Source organism: Lontra canadensis, unplaced genomic scaffold (genome assembly GCF_010015895.1).
Source record: "Lontra canadensis isolate GAN:19392208 unplaced genomic scaffold, GSC_riverotter_1.0 scaffold31, whole genome shotgun sequence".
Lineage (NCBI taxonomy): Eukaryota > Metazoa > Chordata > Mammalia > Carnivora > Mustelidae > Lontra > Lontra canadensis.
In genome coordinates, this window is record NW_022631025.1 from 6,648,706 (window position 1) to 6,668,402 (window position 19,697).

Sequence of the window (19,697 nt, forward strand, 5' to 3'; positions counted from 1 at the left end):
TGTGATGAGCATTGGGTGTTACACTTAACTAATGGATCACCGAGCACTACATCAGAAACTAATCATGTACTACACAGTGGCTAACTGAATGCAACAAAAAAAGAAAAAGAAAAAAAAGAAAATTGTTTCCTTAGGTGCCCCATAAAACGAGCTCCATTTGGTAAACTTGAGCTGGTGGGCTAGAGAAGATTAAAATAGGCTGTATGTAAATTCATCAAGATAGCCAAAAGCAGCTTCTGCAACCGTGTTTAGAGTTTGACATATTATTATTGTTTTTTTTTTAAGTCCACACCATGATTATCATACTGTCAGTTGTGTTTTCTAGTATAATTTTGGGACATGTGGCCTGAACAGCTGATGCAGTCAGGCAGGTAGTACCCTTTCATGCAAAGAAAGATGCTCGTCTCTTGGTAAATAAACTGTACGGAAAGCGCTACATACAGTATCACTTGTAAACAGCAGCTATTTAAGAGAAGTGAGTAAACAAAAACATATCCCTTCAATCTGGTTCTTCTCGAAGTAACGACACTAAGGAAATAGTCTCCATCGTCTCTTGATCCATGAGTATAGCTCATGCTGAAGTGGAAAAGTAAGGGCTTGTTAGGGAGAAACTGAAATCAAGCTTGAGCATCAAAGGAAAATAATCAGAGTCATGGTGGTAGCACGGTTAATATGTGTATAACAGTGAAAACTATATCTTTGTGTTTGCAGAGAAACATGACAAAACATGGCAGTTGAGGACAGTATGACTACAATGCCAGTCCCACCAGGCCAGCCTCTTCCCAAACAGTGTGGAACAGTGTGTCCTTTGAAAGGAGTTCCCCTTTTACCCAGAAGTCATGACCCCACGTCAGAGGGACTTGACTTGTACTTGTCGTTGAGGTCCTGTCCCCATCCTTATACACTCTGCCCTCAACTTCAGACTTCCAGGATATACCCAGTGGGGACCTCTTTCTTCCAGAGCAGTGGTTCTGACCCCTGTCCTCTCACCTCTTCTACCCTGAGCGGCCAAAGGAGCCAATGTGCAAATGTGAAAGTCCATTTAGATTTGACTATGTTCTAACAGCATGCCTTTCTTTTCTCTAGGAGCCAATGATGGCTACTTTTAAACAAGTGGTCCCTGCAGATCAAAAGGCTTTTCTATACAAAATAATAATAATAATAATAAAATTACTTTTTGCCAAAATGTTCTCCAAAGGCAAAGTTGCCTGCTGCATTTAGATTCCCTCATTCCTCTTACCAAAAGTCCCTCCCCCTAGTTTGGAGAACCAAGGAAGAGAAGGTGTCTTATTTATGTTGTGTCCCATTCTGGATTTGCATGGACCATTGCTGTAGACGGAATATTGGTGTCTCCCTCAAAGCTCGTATTTTGAAACCTAATCTTTAGATGGTGGTATTTGAAGGTAGAGCCTTTGGGATGTGATTATAAAAGAGACCTGAGGTCCCTTGCCACTCTCACCATGTGAGAACATAACCGGAAGCTAGTGGTCTACCACTCAGGAAAGGTATCTCACCAGAACCGGACCATGTTGGTCCCTTGACCTTGGACTTCCAGCTCCAGACCTGTGCGGAATGGATTCTGTTGTTTAAAAATCACCCGGTCTGTGGTACTTTGTTAGAGCAGCGGATTAAGACAGTGTCCTCCAGTGTCCGTCCATCCTGAACACTGAAGGGAGGGAGAAATCAACAATTAAAGTTGTTTTCCTTTTGAAAGTACTTTTTTTTTAAAAATATACATCATATGGAAACACAGACATTTCCTTTCTTTGCACACATCTGTTTAACCATTAAAATAAAGGCAAGGGTAGCTTGTGAAAAACATTCTCCCGGGAGCCATTGTGACAGAAGTCACCATAGGCAGGAGTTCACTGATGCTGATTCCTGGACTTTCCTGGATGCTCCTTATTTCCCAAATCCTGTAAATACATCTTAAACTTGTCAAACAAGAGAGTCTCATAGAGTTGTGACTGTAGTGGCTGTAATGTAACAATACAGTATTTTATAGTAGAAACGTGGTAGAGCTGATCTATCCACTTAGTGACTATTTTGGAAGTCTGTGTATTGCGCGGATGCTGGTGTGACCTTAAACTTTGTTGGAGCTTTTATCTTTTCCTTTGGAGACAGTTGGTGAGTGATGCAAGACTGTCCATGTTATTTGATAGTCATGATCTTGTTTGTGAACTAAAAATGATACTTTGCAACTTGTCACACATCCTGTTTACTAAATTAGGCGTCCATCACATTTAGCTGTATTAAAATCTCAGATGTCCCCCAGAGTAGGGAGACTTGGAATTGCTGGAATATTCAAAGGACTCTTTGTTGAACAATTGAATTTACTGTAGGCTTTGAAAACCCAAACAGCGTACATGCCCAGGACTCAAAGGAACTCACAGACGGGTGACACAGACCATGGCTGGCGGTCTCTAAGAGCTCAGAGGGAATTGGAGACATGCCAAGAGACTAGAGCGGAGTCAGTATCATCTAATATCTTCTGGGGTGTTTTAGTATGTCTGAGAAATATTATTTTATTTTTTGGTGAGAACATTTCTGTTCTGTCAACAAATTTCAGTTATACCATACACTGTTAGCAACTAAAGTCACCATCTCATGGATTAGATCCTCAGATCTTATGCCCCTTGTAACTAAACATTTATATCCCTTTACCGACCTCTTCCTGTTCTTTTCTGCCCTCCAGCTCAAGGCAACCACTTTTCTACTCTTTCTTTCTATGAGTTTGACTTTTTTTTTTAAAGATTTTATTTAGTTATTTGACGGACAGCGATCACAAGTAGGCAGAGAGGCAGGCAGAGAGAGAGAGGAAGGGAAGCAGGCCCTCTGCTGAGCAGAGAGCCCAATGTGGGGCTCGATCCCAGGACCCTGAGACCATGACCTGAGCCGAAGGCAGAGGCTTAACCCACTGAGCCACCCAGGTGCCCCATCTATGAGTTTGACTTTTTAAAAGAGGAGTCCACATATAAGTGATAACATACTCTGTTTGTCTTCCTCTGTCTTATTTAATTTAATGCCATCGAGTTCTATCCATGTTGTCCCAAATGGCAGAGTTTCCTTCTGTATTATGACTGAATAATATTTCATTGGGGGAGATATATATATATATATATATATATATATATATATATATCTCGTGTGTGTGTGTATGTGTGTGTGTGACATCTTTATCCATTCATCTGTTGACAGAGACTTAGGCTACTTCCATGTCTTAGCTATTATGAATAATGTTGAAATGCACATGGGTGTGCTGATATCTCTTTGAGAGAATGATTTCACTTCCTTTGGATATATACCCGGAAGTGGGACTGCTGGATCATACAGTAGTTCTATTTTAATTTTTCAAGGAACGTCCATACTGTTTCACGGAGGGGCCGCACCAATTTACATTCCCACCAACAGTGCCCAAGGACTCCCTTTTCTCCACATCCTCTCTGATACTTGTTACCTTTTGTCGCTTTGATGACAGCCTAACAAGTGTGAGGTGATGTCTCATTGTGGTTTTGATTTGCATTTACCTGATGATTAGTGATACGGAGCATCTTTTTATGTATCTGTTGTCCATCTGTGTTTTTGGAAAAAGGTCTACTCAGTCCCTTAGCCTATTTTTTAAATCAGATTGGTTGTTTTTGTTTTTTTGGGGTTTTTTCCTGCTATTGAGTTGTGTGAGTTCTTTATGTATTTTGGATATTAACCTCTTATCAGATATGTGATTTGCGAATATTTCCTCCCATTTAATAGTTGCCTTTTTGTTTTGTTGATGGTTTCCTTTGCTGTGCAGAAGCTTGTTAGTTTGATGTATTCCCGCTTACTTATTTTTCCTGTTGTTGCCTTTGCTTTCGGTGTCAAATTAAAAAAATCTTTACCAAGACCAGTGTTGAGGTGTTTATCTCTGTTTTCTTCTAGAAGTCTTACAGTTTCAGATCTTATGCTCAACTCTTTAATCCATTTTGAGTAGGTTATTGCATATGATGTAAGATAGAGGTCTGGTTACATTGTTCTGCATGTGGATATCCAGTTTTCCCAGCATCAGTTAAAAAGACTATCCTTTCCCCATTATATATTCTCGGTTTCTTTGTTGTAAATTGATTAAGTATATAAGCCTGAGGCTCTCTAATCTGGTCCATTCTATGTGTCTGTTTTTATGACAATGCCATACTGTTTAATTACTGTAGCTTTACAATGTAGTTTGAAATCAGAAAGTGTGATGCCTCCAGCTTCGTTCTTCTTTCTCAAGATTTCTTTGCCTATTAGGAGTTTTGCAGTCCCATACACACTTCAGGATTGTTTTTCTTTTTGTGAAAAATGTCATTGGAATTTAGATAGGAATGGCGTTAAAACTACAGATTGCTTTGGGTATATGAGAGTTTAATATTAATTATTCTAATCCATGAGCACGGGATATATTTACACTTATTTGTCTCATCCTCAGTTTTTTTTCTTCAGTGTCTTACAGCTTTTAGAGAACAGATAACTGGTATCACCTCCTTGATTCTATTTATTCCTAAGTATTTTATTCTTTCTGATGCCATCTTAAATGGGATTGCTGTCTTCATTTCTCTTTCTAGTAGTTCGTTGTTGGTGTTTTAGAAACAGCTTATTTTTACATGTTGATATTGTGTCTTGCAACTCTACAAAGTTGTTGGTTATAACAGTTTTTTTGTGGGGTCCTTTGGGGTTTTCTATATATAATATCATGTCGTCTGCAAATAGAGACAGTTTTGCTTCTTCCTTTCCAAGTTGGATGGCTTTTGTTTCTTTTTATTGCACAATTGCCCTGAATAGGAGTGGTGAGAGTGAGCATCCTTGTCTTGTTTCTGGTCTTAGAGCTTTCAACGTTTCACCGTTGGCTATGATGTCAGCTGCGGGATTGTTACCTGTGGCCTCGCGGTGTTGAGGTGTGTTCCCTTTATACCCAGTTTGTTGCAAGTTTTTATCTGACAAAGTTTTCAAACATCTTAAAGTTTTCAAATATTGTCTAATATTTTTTAAGGGAATAAAATACAAATATAGAAAATTACAGTTCTATAGGGTTGGTACATTTGACCCTCAATAGAACTTGATAAGCAAATAAGTAGGTCCAAAATTTGAAGGAACATAGTTAAAAACCTTGTTGAAATTAAGATCTACTAAGGCTCGGATGTTGCCTCTGAGAACAAATAGGACAAATGGAAGCAAAAAGACATTGTAGTTACTGGGCTTTGTAGCTGTAAGTGTGGTTGAGAGATTCTGTATGAAAAGTGTTGGCAGTAAAGTGTGATGCTATTATTATAAGTAATGTAGAGATTAGATAAAACAGCAATGAAGTAAAATTACTAGATTTTATCCCAAAATACAATATTAGTGGTTATATCTAGGAATCATTTTTCATTTCTGGTTTCCTTTTCTAAGTTTTAAAATTTCATATGATTAAATCAGACACAAATTATTATTTTTTGATTGACTTACTGGGTGTGGGGTGAGGGTCAAGCATCCATAGTTTAAAAAATCTTTTCAGGTGATTCTGATCAAGCGTTGAGGCCCTCCATGCCTGTGGGTATTCCAGAACATAACAATGAGGAAAGGCTGGTTGACCTGAATCTTGGGGAATGAAAAGGGATTTTATGTCAAAAGTGAATTTAAAGAGAAGAGCTAATTTTGGCCATTCTAACTGTTGTAAGGTAGTATCTCAATGTGGTTTTGATTTGAATCTCCCTAATGGCTAAGGATGATGAACATTTTTTCATGTCTCTTGTTAGCCATTTTTACCCTGAAGATACAGATGTAGTGAAAAGAAGGGCTATATGTATTCCAATGTTCATAGCAGCAATGGCCACAGTCGCCAAACTGTGGAAAGATACAAGATGCCCTTCAAGAGATGAATGGATAAAGGAGATATGGTCCACATATACTATGGAGTATTATGCCTCCATCAGAAAGGAGGAATACCCAACTTCTGTATCAACATGGACGGGACTGGAGGAGGTTATACCGAGTGAAATAAGTCAAGCAGTAAGAGTCATTTATCATATGGTTTCACTTAACTTGTGGAGCATAAGGAATAGCATGGAGGACATTAGGAGAAGGAAAGGAAAAGTGAATTGGGGGGAATTGGAGGGGGAGATGAAGCATGAGAGACTGTGGACTCTAAGTAACAGGGTTTTGGAAGGGAGGGCAGTGGGGGGATGGGTGAGCCTGGTGGTGGGTATTAAGGAGGGCACGTATTGCATGGAGCACTGGGTGTGGTGCATAAGCAATGAATCTTAGAACACTGAAAAAATAAATTTAAAAAAATAGAGAAAGAAGAGCTGGAGGGTTTCAAGTCAAGAAGCTAGGCCAGGGCCAGATTGATGTGGGAATTCACGAGGACTTCCACATGCCGGGAGTGTGGAGGCTGTAGGGTGCAAGGAGGAGGTGTATTGGTAGCGTGCAAGGGCAGCCAAAGCCTGAGAGGCTGGAGCTCATGGGGAACTGAGAGTGTGTGGTCATCCAGAATCCAGCACGACTGTGAGGGAGAGACCTGGGCACATCACCAGTGGTGGAGAGAGAGAAGATCACAGTGATGAGGACCTCTGGACAAGGGTGTCAGCATGCTAAGGTCACAAAGCTTGACCACTGTGTATGCTGTGCTATCTCTGAGCAATAACACTTCTGGGATTTTTTGAGCCATCATCTATGTATTTCTTTCCCTCAAATAATAGAAAGCATTTCCTTGTATTCACATCTCTTCAGTTATTTTACTTTTCCTCTCTATGCCTGGAGAATACTAAATAAGAAAAAAAAAACTGTTGTGACAAGAGAATGAGATTATATATATATATATATATATATATATATACACATATGTATATATATTCAGTATATGTATATTTTGTATTCACATGTATTTTTTTTTTCCTTATCATCAACAATCACCTTCCCCAGAGCACACACTGAGAATAAGCCTGTAAGCTTTGTGAGCACAGGACCAGGAGAATTCCCTGAGCCCGGTCTCCGAGTGTTCCGTTACGCTGTGTACGTGACACTGGTGAATGCAAATATGGCTGACAAGTGCAAGGAAGCCTGTCGCATCTCAGAGGGGTGCTCGTTCCCACCTTGCCATTCCTTGTCACATGTGCGTCCGGGGATGGACTTGCCCTTTGAGTCTTCTAATAGTTTCTCAGAATTGTGTAAAAGTGCAGTGGTCAGTTCTGTGGTGCCCTCCGTGTAGAAACAGTCTGCCTTTTATCCTCGCAGATCTCAGCTCATTTTCAAATACCTTGAAAAGATGCCGGAAGGAGAAAAAGGAATCCTCGGTGTTCAGCCAGCGGACGGAAGAGGCATCTGCCGTACAGTACTTCCAGGTCAGGAATGTTGCCCCCCACCCCACCCCCGGGGGGGGGGTGGAGGAAGGAGTCGTTTCCAGGTGATGCATACCTGCAGACACACCTGTGGACACACCTGGGGAGGCTGGAGGATAGAGAGGAGGCAATGGGCATGGCCCTGGCCCTTCCCACCATGCGACCCCCTGAGCAGCAGCCACAACAGCAGGCCCTGGGTTGCTCTCACTTCTCAAGTTGTCAGGACTTGGGGACAAGTGGTCGTATCTCTCTGAGCCTCAGTTTGTCATCTGGGGAATGAAATTCATCTGATATTGTATGATTTAACTTGATTAGAGGATGTACGTGAAACATTTATCTTTATGCATGTAACATAGCAAACTCTACCCGAGGCGGGGGCAGTTACAGTGCTGAGACTTGTGACTCAGTGTTCACGGATTTGTGTGCACCCATCACCCAGCTGGCTTGCCTGATCAGGGTAACTGTCACCACTACCTACTGCCCCAGTCCTGCCCTCGCTGCACATCTCTGTCCAAGTCCTGTTTTTCTCTCTTGGCTCAGGAAACTCATTAGGGATGTCCCTTTTGTCTCTGGGCTCTTTCTCTCTCTTACCCCTGTTTCCCCTTGATCTGTGTTCTCTTATAGCCTCTGCTTTGAGAAGAGACCCTGGGCACCTATCTGGCCAGTATCTAGGCCTGGATCTATTGCACAGAGCAGCCTTTTGGGGTCTGGGGTCAGCTTACAGTTCTGGACGTTCCAAATAGGGCAAACATGGACAGGTCCCTGTGCCTTTCAGAGCCTCAGCTGGCCTACACGTTAGGCTCAGCCCACCTTGACCCAGGTGGCTGCAAGAACCAGGTGCTCATCGAGGTGATGCCTTGTGGGTTGTTGACTCTCTCTATCCTTCTGTTTTCCTTACAGTTTTATGGCTGCATTTCCCAGCAACAGAACATGATGCAGGATTTTGTGAGGACAGCCACTTACCACAGAGCCATCCTCCAGAACCACACTGACTTCAGAGACAAGGTAATGCAGGCAGCGTGTTCTTAATCACGAACCATTTTAAGAAGCCTTGTCAAAAAACCAGAATCCAGATTACGCTTGGATAGAATGACCATATGACCCAGCAATTCCACTCCTGGTTATATACACCCAAGAATTGAAAGCAGGTATTCAAACAACTGTTTGTACCTGAATGTTTATAGCAGCACTATTCACGATTAGCCAGAAAGCGGAAAGAACCCAAAATGCCCGTCAGCTGGTGAATGGATAAACACAATGTGGTCTAGCCATACAATGCAATATTGTGGGTGTCATTCATATTTATCTCATCCGTAAAAATAGTGAAAGGGTGGTACAGCCTTCAACATCCATGAACTTCCAGAACGTGCGAGTGAAACAAGTTACAAAAACTCGTGCATATGATTCCACTTACCTGAAACATCTAGAATAGGCAAGTCCATAGAAAGGAAGCAGACTCCTGGTGAGTGGGGGCGGTCACCAGGGAGAGTCCACCAGGGGGAGTTCACCAGGGGGAGGAGGAAATGGGGAGTGGTGCTTCATGGGTGCAGGCTCTCCTTTTGGGCTGACAGAAATGTCTTGAAACTTGATGCAGATAACAGTTACACAACCTGGTACGCGTGCCAAAGGACACTGAATTTTACAATGTAAAATGAGTCATGGTCAGTTTTATATTACGTGAATTTTGCCTCAATGCAGAGATTAAGCCTTGAGTGCCAGGAATGCAAGAGACTGAATGCACTCGGTCTGGGAGGCCTGAATGGGTTAGGACCTCTCTTGCTACGTAATGAATAGCTCTTATGGAGTCTCTTCACTTCAGTTTTTTGTTGTTTTTTTCCACGGACTCCACAAGCGCCTGCGTGATTTCCTTCACAAAATGGATCTGAACAATGAGTGACTGCTAACACGTTACCCAGGGTTGCCCATTATTCTCCCACTGTTAAATAGCCCGCGTTCAAAATACTGTGTGGCTCCTCTCAGAAGTGAGAACTTGGGGCTCCTGGGTGGCTCAGTCTGCTAAGTATCTCCCTTCAGCTCAGGTCATGATCCCAGGGTCCTGGGATCGAGTCCCACATCAGGCTCCCTGCTCAGTGGGGAATCTTTTTCTCCCTCTCTCCTTCCCCCTGCTCGTTCTCTTTCTGTCTGTGTCAAATAAATAAATAAAATCTTTTTTAAGAAAAGGAGAAGAAGAAGAAGTGAGGACTGGTCGGTGGAATCCGTAGTCCTGGGATTTAGTTTTATGTTTTCTCCCTGACACGCTGTGTGATCTTAGGCAAAACACTAACCCTGTCTGAGTCTCAGCGTCTCTTCCACTGCCATAAAAACTGCAGACCATGGCCTTCGATATTTGTAGCACTAATTCCCTTGGAAGGGTGTGGTGTATCATGGAGATAATGATCCTAAAGACTCATGGCTCCCTGTGTCCATGCCCATTTGCAAGGTTTTTTTTTTTTTTTTAAGATTTTATTTTTTTATTTGACACAGAGAGGGAGATCACAAATAGGCAAAGCAGCAGGCAGAGAGGGGGAGGGGGAAACAGGCTCCCCGCTGGGCAGAGAGCCCAATGCAGGGTCGATCCCAGGACCCTGAGATCATGACCCGAGCCGAAGGCAGAGGCTTAACCCACTGAGCCACCCAGACGCCCCGATTTGCAAAATCTTAATAGCTTCTCTTTCATCAAAAGATTGTGTGATTTTTTTTTTTTTGCCTTTATCTCTGTGCTATCCTTTTGATATGCTTTCACCAATACACTGTGACAGAGGTTAACGCTGTATGGATTTCAGACCCGAGGTCTTAAGGGGCCTTGTGGCTCCAGGCCTCACCCTCTTGGAACCCTGAGATTATCATAACATGAAGGAGCCCAGTCTAGCCTACCAGAGGTTGAAAGGTTGGTTAAAGAGAACTGAGACACACCAGTCAAAGCCCAGCACCAACTGCCACTCTTATGCGTGGGGCCATCTTGGACCACCAGTCCAGCCATCCTTCTACCTGAATGCAGAAACATGAATGTATGTAGGCAAGACCAGCAGAGAAGCTGTCCAGCCCTCCCATGGAAGTGAGAGAAATTACAAATTGTTTCCAGGTTAGGGCACTAAATTTTGACGTGGTTTGTTATGCCTCAGTAGTTAATTAAAGCAGAAAATGCAGGAAAAAGTAGTTATAAATGGTCACCCAGCTAGAAGTTGATTTGCCACTGGCTTTCTTTCCTCTGTCATCTCCATTCTGCTCTTGAGCCCTCAGAGGTGGTGTCTTTTTTGGTTTGTTTGTATTGTATTTTTCAATTCCAAAATTTCCACCTGACTCTTGTTTATGTCATCTGTTTCTTGCCTGAGACTTTCTCTTTTACCCATTGGCTTCAGCAGTGTTCATGATTGCTGGTTGGAGCTTCTTATCATAGTTTGGTCAGATAATGCTCACATCTGTGTTATTGCTGTGTTAGCTTTAGTTGATTGTCCTTCCCGAGGGAACTGAAATTTTCCTGATTCTTCTTACGGCAAAGAATTTTGGGTCGTATTCTATACATCTTGAATTTTTTTTTTTTTTGATGGCTTAGTGCTTTTTTTTTTATTTTTTTTTAATTTTTTCAGTGTAACAGTATTCATTATTTTTGCACCACACCCAGTGCTCCATGCAATCTGTGCCCTCTCCAATACCCACCACCTGGATCCCCCAACCTCCCACACCCCGCCCCTTCAAAACCCTCAGATTGTCTTGAATATTATGTTCTGAGATTCTAGGTCTTATTTAAAGCCTAGGGAGAATGTTGGGGTGCCTGGGTGGCTCAGTGGGTTAAAGCCTCTGCTTTCAGCTCAGGTCATGATCCCAGGGTCTTGGGATCAAGCCCCGCATTGGGCTCTCTGCTCAGTGGGGAGCCTGCTTCCTCCTCTCTCTCTGTCTGCCTCTCTGCCTACTTGTAATCTCTGTCTGTCAAATAAATAAATAAAATCTTAAAAATAAATAAGTAAATAAATAAATAAAGCCTAGGGAGAATGTTAATATTTTTGTTGTTGTTTTCATTCAACTTGGTTACGTTATGGCTGCAAGTTCCACACCTCTAGGTGGCCTTCTGAGAGCTCTGGTTCTTATGTCAGCTAAGTTTTTTAAAGCCTTTGGCAATGCTATTTCAATCTGCATGTGTGTGTCACCCGGTGGTCAGGCTGGCACCCGGACAGAGTTCTCAAAGGACTGATAATGCAAATTAAGATCAGATTCATGCACGTACAGATAGATGGTGAGCCCAGGAATTTTTTTTTTTTTTTTTTTTTTTTTTTTAAGAAAACTTCATGGAGCTGCTTTGCCAAGCTCCTTCCTCTCCATGGTTTCCCTGGTACTTTCTAATTCCCTGGGATCACTTGTCAGTCTCTGGCCACAAAGTTCACTCTGTCATGCATTTCTGTGACTTGGCCTGCACTGGCCCAGCAAAAAGAGGACAAAGAAAGAAAAAAGGCAGCAGGGGATGGTCGCAGGTTTTGGGGATGACAACACCACTGAATGCAGAGGTGGGTTCCCCTCCCTCATGGTTTTGGCTCGTGTAGATAGATCCTGTCACTAACATTAGATCACAGGGGGCTTGAACACAGAAGAAAGGGGAGGAAAGGAAAGGAGGGAGAAGGGAAAGAAAAAAGAAGAGGAAGGGAAAACCAGAGTATTTCCATATTTGAGATTATAGTTTACTTTGTTGATTCTGGAGCCCAAACGGTATCTCCAGGAGCTCTTTGGTCTGTACCCTGGTTCCCATTTCTGGTGTGTTGCTTTCAGACTATGGATGGGGTAGCGAATTCAGTTTGGTAGTATTTTGAATTCTGGTCTTTCCCAGTCTACCTGCTACTCTATACTTTTCAGAGCCTTCAAGTATCTGTTTCATGCATGTTGTCCAGATTTCATAGCTCTATTCAATGGGAGAGACAGAGTGTGGCAGACTCTCTCCCACTGACCCAGGATCAGACGGTTGCCAGTAGCCAGACCTAGGTACTCTGGTGAGTGAGGACGATGGTAGGAAGCAAAGACAAGATAAGAAATGGTTGTGTTTGGCCACAAGGTCTCCTATTTCTTGTCTTATGTCTTGAGGTGCCCAGGACCCTTGCCTTGCCTGTGCGACCTGCCTGGTTAACAGATAGGAAGTAAACATTCCTAACAAGGAAGACCTGATTATGGCAGGTGTGCAGGATTAGGATAGAGGGGGAATACTTATTTCTTTTGACACTTTAGTTGGTATTCAGGATTGTGGGTAAGTAGTCTTACTGACCAAAGGTATTTTTTGCTAATTAAAACAAACAAACTATAAGAACTCCAAAATATTGATCCCTTCTACACAGTTTGAAGCTATTTCCTGGAAGTAATACTTTTGTTTAGGGAAACTTCTCTGCCTCTAAAATTGCTTAGTTTTAATCTATAACCTATTTTCTATTACCTGTAATCTATTTTCTATATCTCTATAATCTGCTTTTAATTCTGGGGTTATAGCATCTAAAGACTGCTTCCCAAACTACCAATCATATGAATAATTTGCACTGTAGGCCTTCACAGAATTTCACATGGATTATGCCACTTGACCATTTCATTTGTGTATCTTTTCATCTGTAAAAATGAAGATACTGGACCATATCATCTTTAAGGTCACTCATATCTATAACCTCATTTGATTTTGCAAAATATCCTTTTTCTGCCAGCCTGAAAGGGGTTTGTCTGCCAATGAAATAAAATAGGCTTCTATCTGTTAGGGTTTATGAAGGTGATAATTAATCACATGGCTGATAATTAATTATATCTCTTTCCCCCTCTGAGTTCTGAACCAATTTAGAAATAGACACAGATGTCAGGTAGAAATAATAGCAGCTTTATGGCCGTTAGTGCTGATTGGAGAACAGTGCTTGGACCTGTGGCCAAATAAAGCTTCTCATTTGTTTCTCCCACAGACTGAATTTTTCTACCCATTTGTATGCTGAACAGCCAGTCTCCCTGGATAAGCCCCGAGCCTGCCCCGCAAGCACCCATGTAGGGAACTGAAGAGTACATGCTTGAGCAGGGGGCGAGCAGGGCGAGCAGGGGGCGAGCAGGGCGACTGTGCATGCTTGGTGCTGCTTCCCAGTGTCACCAGGCATATGGCTCGCTCCTACTATGAAGGAGGAAGAGGAAGGTCAGTATACTTTTTCCAGTACTGACCTCTCCTGGTAGTAAATATCCCCTCCCCTCTGAAAACTGAAATAGCTAACTGTCCCACTTTTAATCTCAAGAATCCCCTCATCCCTAGACAGTCTAGACTGGCTGCTCACCCCAACTCCGACTCTACCAAATCCACCGAAAATCCAAAATCTTCTTTAAACCTTTTCTGTTTGCTTTATCACTCTGAAGACCAGTCTGCGAGTCCAAGGAGGATGCCACCTTGTCATTAATCCCTTATATTCTTTCTTGGTGAAATTAGTTACCTAAAAAGGTCATGGATGATCTGTACCAACGACTGTTATTCATTGAGAAACATAGTACATGCAAGCAACATGCCAAGAGCATTCCATATACTGTTTCTTAGTTCAGGCTCTTAACACAAACTATCATAGACTAGGTGGTTTAAACAACAGCATTTATTTCTCATGGTTCTGGAGGCTAAGAAGTCCAAGACCAGTGTGTCTACAGAGCTGGTGTCTGGCTAGGACTCATTTCGTGGCTTATAGATAGTGGTTTTCCTGTTATATCCTTTCAGGGCCCAGAAGGAGAAGAAGCAAGTTCTTTCATGTCTCTTCTTATAAGGGCACTAATTCCCATCATGAGGGCTCCATGCCTGTGATCTCACTATTTCCCAAAGGCCCATCTTCAAATACTATCACACTGAACTTTCCAAGATGGCAGAGGAGTAGGAGACCTTAGTTTTGTCTAGTCCCAGGAATTCAGCTAGATAGCTGTCAAATCATTCTGAACACCTGTGCACTCAACCGGATATCTAAGAGAAGAATTGCTGCAGTCTACAAATAGAAAACCAACCAATTTCTGCAGGGTAGGAGGTACAGAGAAGAGAAAACAAGGCAATATATGGGGAAGATAAACTGCAGGGGGAGGGAGCCTCTGTAAGCCAGGTACCAGAAAGTGATATGGCAGAGAGCAAAATCAGAACTTTTAGAAGTCTGCTCTGGTGAGGTAATTCCCTGCCTGAAAAGTGCTCAGGTGGCGAAGTGGGGCAGAATCCTAGATGGGACAGTGTGGTCTCGGGAACCCGGGTCACAGGAAGACCAGGGTGCCTGAATGTGGCACAGTTCCCAGGCATCAAAGCAGGGAATCCAGGGGCAATCAATCAATGAGCCCAGGAGTGGGCTTTCAGCTCAAGGTTGCTATAAACCCAAAACTCTGGCATGGTTGGGTGACCACTCTGCAATCAGGGACCCAACAAGGGCAAAACTGGCAAGATCCCGCCTTCTTCCCCCAGGGTGAGTGGTATGCGTGCATGCCATAGGAGTCTACAGGGTTTGGAAATTAAAACTGGGGTTGTGTGCCCGAGATAGAAATGCTCAGTCACAGGCCAGGTAACACAGAGTGTGGAGGGAGTCCAGGGAGACAGGAATGATTGTTTTTCCCTGAAGGTGCACGGAGGAGTGGGGCCCCTAGCTTCTGAATCCGGGGCTGGAGATCAGGGCACTGCCATTTTTATTTCCATCCTCTAAAGTGGCATGGAAAGACTTCAGGGAACAAAAGCCACATTGAGCAATCAGGAGCCACTTACTCAGCCTGGCCCCCTGGCAAGGGCATTGCAATTCTGCCTGGGGCAGCGACTCCTGAGAATCAGCATGACAGGCTGTCCCCCAGAATACCAGCAAGAAGATCCAGCTATGACCAAGTTTACCAATCACATAGAACTGCCAGCCTCCAACACAGGGGGAAAATAGTATATAGAATTCATAGTTTTTTCCCCTCATGATTCTTCAGTCTTTCAATTTTAATTTTTTTTCTTTCCTTGTCAACAGATTTCTTACTTTTTCAACTCTTTTTTAAGTCTTTTTAAATTTTTAGTTTTATAGTTACATCTTATCTTTCCATTGTATTTGATTTTATTTTTGTGTGTATATATATATGATATATATCTCATATATATATACATATGTATGTATATATTTCTTTCTTTACAATTTTGGGATGCAATTTCTTTTGACAGACCAGAATACACATAGGATCCAGTGTATTGCTCTGTTCTATTCACATGATTATATTCTCCTCCGTTAAACAAAAATTTTTGTTTGTTTTGTGTCTCTTCTAATTTGTTTTGTGTATATTTCTCTGGGGTCATTGCCATTTTAGTATTTTGTTCTCTCGTTCATCTATTCTTTCTGGACAGAATGATAAAACTGGGGTGGGGGATGCCTGAGTGGCTCAGTTGTTAAGCATCTGCCTTCAGCTCAGGTCATGATCCCAGGTCCTGGTACTGAGCCCTGCATCAGCTCCCTGCTCATCAGAAAACCTGCTTCTCCCTCTCCCACTCCCCCCTGCTTATATTCCTTTTCTCGCTGTCTCTCTCTGTCAAATAAATAAATAAAATCTTAAAAAAAAAAAAGAATGACAAGACAGAAAAACTCACCTCAGCAAAGAGAACAAAAGGCAGTATTGACTTCCAGGGATGTAATCAGTATGGACGTAAGTAAAATGTTGGGTTAGAATTCAGAATAATGATTATAAAAATACTAGTTGGGCTTGAAAAAAAAAACATAGAAAACACTAGAGAATCCATTTCTGGAGAAATAAGAAAAATAAAATTTAAGTCAAAATCAAAAAGGCTATTAATGAGAGGCAATAAAAAATGGAGGGTCTAACTGCTAAGATAAATGAGGTAGGAGAAAGAATTAGTGATATAGAAGACGAAATGATGGAGAATAAAGAAACTGATAATAAGAGAGATGAACAACTGGATCACAAGGGGAGAATTTGAGAGATATGTAATACCATAAAGCAAAATGATACTAGAATAATTGGGATCCTACAAAAAGAGGAAAGAGATGGGCAGAAGGTATATTGAAGCAAACTATAAAGGAGAACTTCCCTAATCTGGAGAAGGAAACAGGCATTCAAGTCCAGGAGGCTCAGAGAAGCCCCTATCAAAATCAATAAAAATAGGTCAACACCTCAACATGTTATAGTGAAGCTTGCAAATCTCAGAGACAAAGAGATAATCCTGAAAGCAGGTCTGGACCAGAGGTTTGTAACCTACAAGGGTAGAAGCAATGGATTGGCAGCAGACCTAGCCACAGAGACTTGGCAGGCCAGAAGGGACTGACATGATATATTCAAGGATGCTAAATGAGAAAAATGTGCCGCCAAGAATACATTATCCAGCAAGGCTGGGTAGGAGAGTTAAAAAGCTTCTAGGACAAACAGAAACTAAATGAATTTTGGTCACTAAATGAGCCCTGCAAGAAATATTAAAGGGGATCCTTTAAGTGAAGAGAGAGCCCAAAAGGAACATAGACCAGAAAGGAACAGAGACAATATACAGAAACAGTGACTTTACAGATATCACAATGGTACTCAATTTGTATCTTTCTTAAAGATATTTATTTATTTATTTATTTATTTATTTGACAGAGAGATCACAGAGAGAGATCACAAAGAGAGATCAGCAGCAGAGAGATAAACCAGTTGATAATAAAATTAAAGAAACATTAATAACAATATGATAATATTAGAGGACTTTAACACCCCATTCATTGCAATGGACAGATCATCTAAGCAGAAGATCAGCAAATAAATAAGGGCTTTGGATGACACACTGGACCAAATGGACTCCACAGATATATTCAGAGCATTCCATCCTAAAGCAACAGAATACACATTCTTCTTGAGTGCATATTGAACATTCTCCAGAATAGATCAAATACTGGGTTACAAATCAGGTCTCAACTGATATCAAAAACTGGGATCGTTTCCTGCATATTTCAGACCACAGTGCTTTGAAACTGGAACTCAACTGCAAGAAGAAATTTGGAAAGAACTCAAATACATGGAGGTTAAAGGGCATCCCACTAGAGAATGAATGGGTCAACCAGGAAATTAAAGAAGAATTTAAAAAAAAAATCATGGAGGCCAGGAGGAGAGTGGATCTCTGGAAAGCGGAGCGCCCCATGTCCTCCTCCTCCTCCTGTCACCCAGGCTCTGCAGCACTCTGCTACAGAAATGGAATCCTTTGCCGCTATAGCTGACTTCATGGAACAGATTCTAAGAGTAAAAGAAGATGAGAACTTTCCATTTCTGCTGGTTGTAACAAATCAGATTTAGAAGATAATAGGCAGGTTTCTGTAGAAGAGGCAGAAACCAGAGCCAACCAGTGGAATGTTAGCTATGTAGAAACATCTGCTGAAACTCGAACTAATGTTGACAAGGTATTTTTTTATCTGATGAGGGAAATTCAAACCAGAAAGATGGAAGATGGCAAAGAATGGAAAAAAGAAGAGGAAAAGTTTAGCCGAGAGAATCAAAGAAAGATGCTGTATTTTATAATCAAAGCTCAAACTCCTTTTTTATCTTGATCACACTAATAAATATAATTTATAAGCATTGCCTAAATAAATAGGTAAACTGACTAACTCATGAAAACAAATGAAAATGAAAGCACAACTGTTCAAAACCTTGGGGATTTAGCAAAGGCATCCTAAGAAGGAAGTGTATAGAAATACAAGTCTTTCTCAAGAAACAAGAAAGGTCTCAAATACAAAACTTAACATTACATCTAAAGGAGCTGGAGAGAGAACAGTAAATAAAGCCTAAACCCAGCAGGAGAAGGGAATTAATAAAGATTAGACTAGAAATCAATGAAATAGAAACCAAAAGAACAGTGGAACAGATCAGTGAATGTAGAAGCTGTTTCTTTGAAAGAAAAAGATTGATAAACCCCTGGTCAGACTTATCAAAAAAGAAAAGAGAAAGGACCCAAATAAATAAAATCATAATAAAAGAAGAAAGATCACAACCAACACCAAAGAAATACAATTATAAGAACATATTATGAGCAACTCTATGCCACAAATTAGGCAATCTGAAAGGGTTGCATCCCTAGAGAAGTATAAACTACCATAACTGAAGCAGGAAGAAACAGAAAACCTGAACAGACCCATAACCAGCAAGGAAGTTGGAGCAGTCATCAAAAATCTCCCAACACACAAGATTCCAGGGCCAGATGGCTACCCAGGGGAATTCTTCCAAAACATTTAAAGAATAATCAATACTATTCTTCTGAAGTTTTTCTGAAAAAGAGAAATGGAAGGAAAACTTCCAAACTCATTCTGTGAGGCCAGCATTACCTTGATCCTAAAAACCAAAGACACCACCATTAAGGAGAATTACAGACCAATATCCCTGATGAACATGGATGCCAAAATTCTCACCAAGATACTAGCCAATAGGATCCAATAGTACATTAAAAAGATTATTCACCATGACCGTTTATTTATTTCTGGGTTGCAAGGTTGGTTCAACATCCACAGATCAATCAATGTGATACACTACACTAATAGAAGAAAGGAAAACAACCATATGATCCTCTTAATAGATGCAGAAAAAGCATTTGACAAAGCACAGCATCCTTCCTTGATTAAAACTCTTCACAATGCAGAGATAGAGGGAACATAACTCAATATCATAAAAGGCATATATGAAAAGCCCACAGTGAATATCATTCTCCCAATGGGGAAAAACTGAGAACTTTTCCCCTAAGGTCAGGAACACACCAGGGATGTCCACTCTCACCACTGCTGTTCAACATAGTACTAGAAGTCCTAGCCTCACCAATCAGACAACAATAACAACAAAAATAAAAGCATTTGAATTTGCTTAGAAATCAAGAGAAAAGAGGAAATTAAGAAGAAAGAGAAATTAAGGCATCAATCCCATTTATAATTGCACCCAAAACCATAAGATGCTTAATAATAAACCTAACCAAAGAGGTAAAGGATCTGTACTCAGAAAAATATAGAACTCATAAAAGAAACTGAGGAAGACACAAAGAAAAGGAAAAACACTCCCTGCTCGTGGATTGGAAGAAAAAATATTGTTAAAATGTCTGTGCTACCTAGAGCAATCTGTACATTCAGTGCAATCCCTATCAAACTACCATCAACTTTTTTCACAGAGCTGGAACAAATAATCCTAAAATTTATATGGAATCAGAAAAGATGCCGAATAGCCAGAGGAATGTTGAAAAACAAACCAAAGCTGGTGGCATCACCATTCTGGACTTCAAGCTCTATTACTAAGCTGTCATCATCAGGACAGTCTGATACTGGCACAAAAGCAAACACATAGATCAATAGAACAGAATAGAGAGCCCAGAAATGGATCCTCAACTCTATGATCAACTAATCTTTGAGAAAGCAGGAAAGAATATCCAATGGAAAAAAATAT

General features: G+C 41.3%; 1 protein-coding gene across 3 annotated transcripts in view; it reads left to right on the forward strand.

Annotated features, from left to right (window-relative positions):
• LOC116872976 (histone-arginine methyltransferase CARM1-like) overlaps positions 1-19,697 on the forward strand; it is a 258,896-nt gene that overhangs the window by 133,775 nt on the left and 105,424 nt on the right. For all 3 annotated transcript variants that reach the window (XM_032866538.1, XM_032866536.1, XM_032866537.1), the window contains exons 3-4: positions 7,225-7,331; positions 8,229-8,333. In XM_032866538.1, the coding sequence (XP_032722429.1) occupies positions 7,225-7,331; positions 8,229-8,333 (212 nt within the window). The remainder of the gene's footprint in view (positions 1-7,224; positions 7,332-8,228; positions 8,334-19,697) is intronic.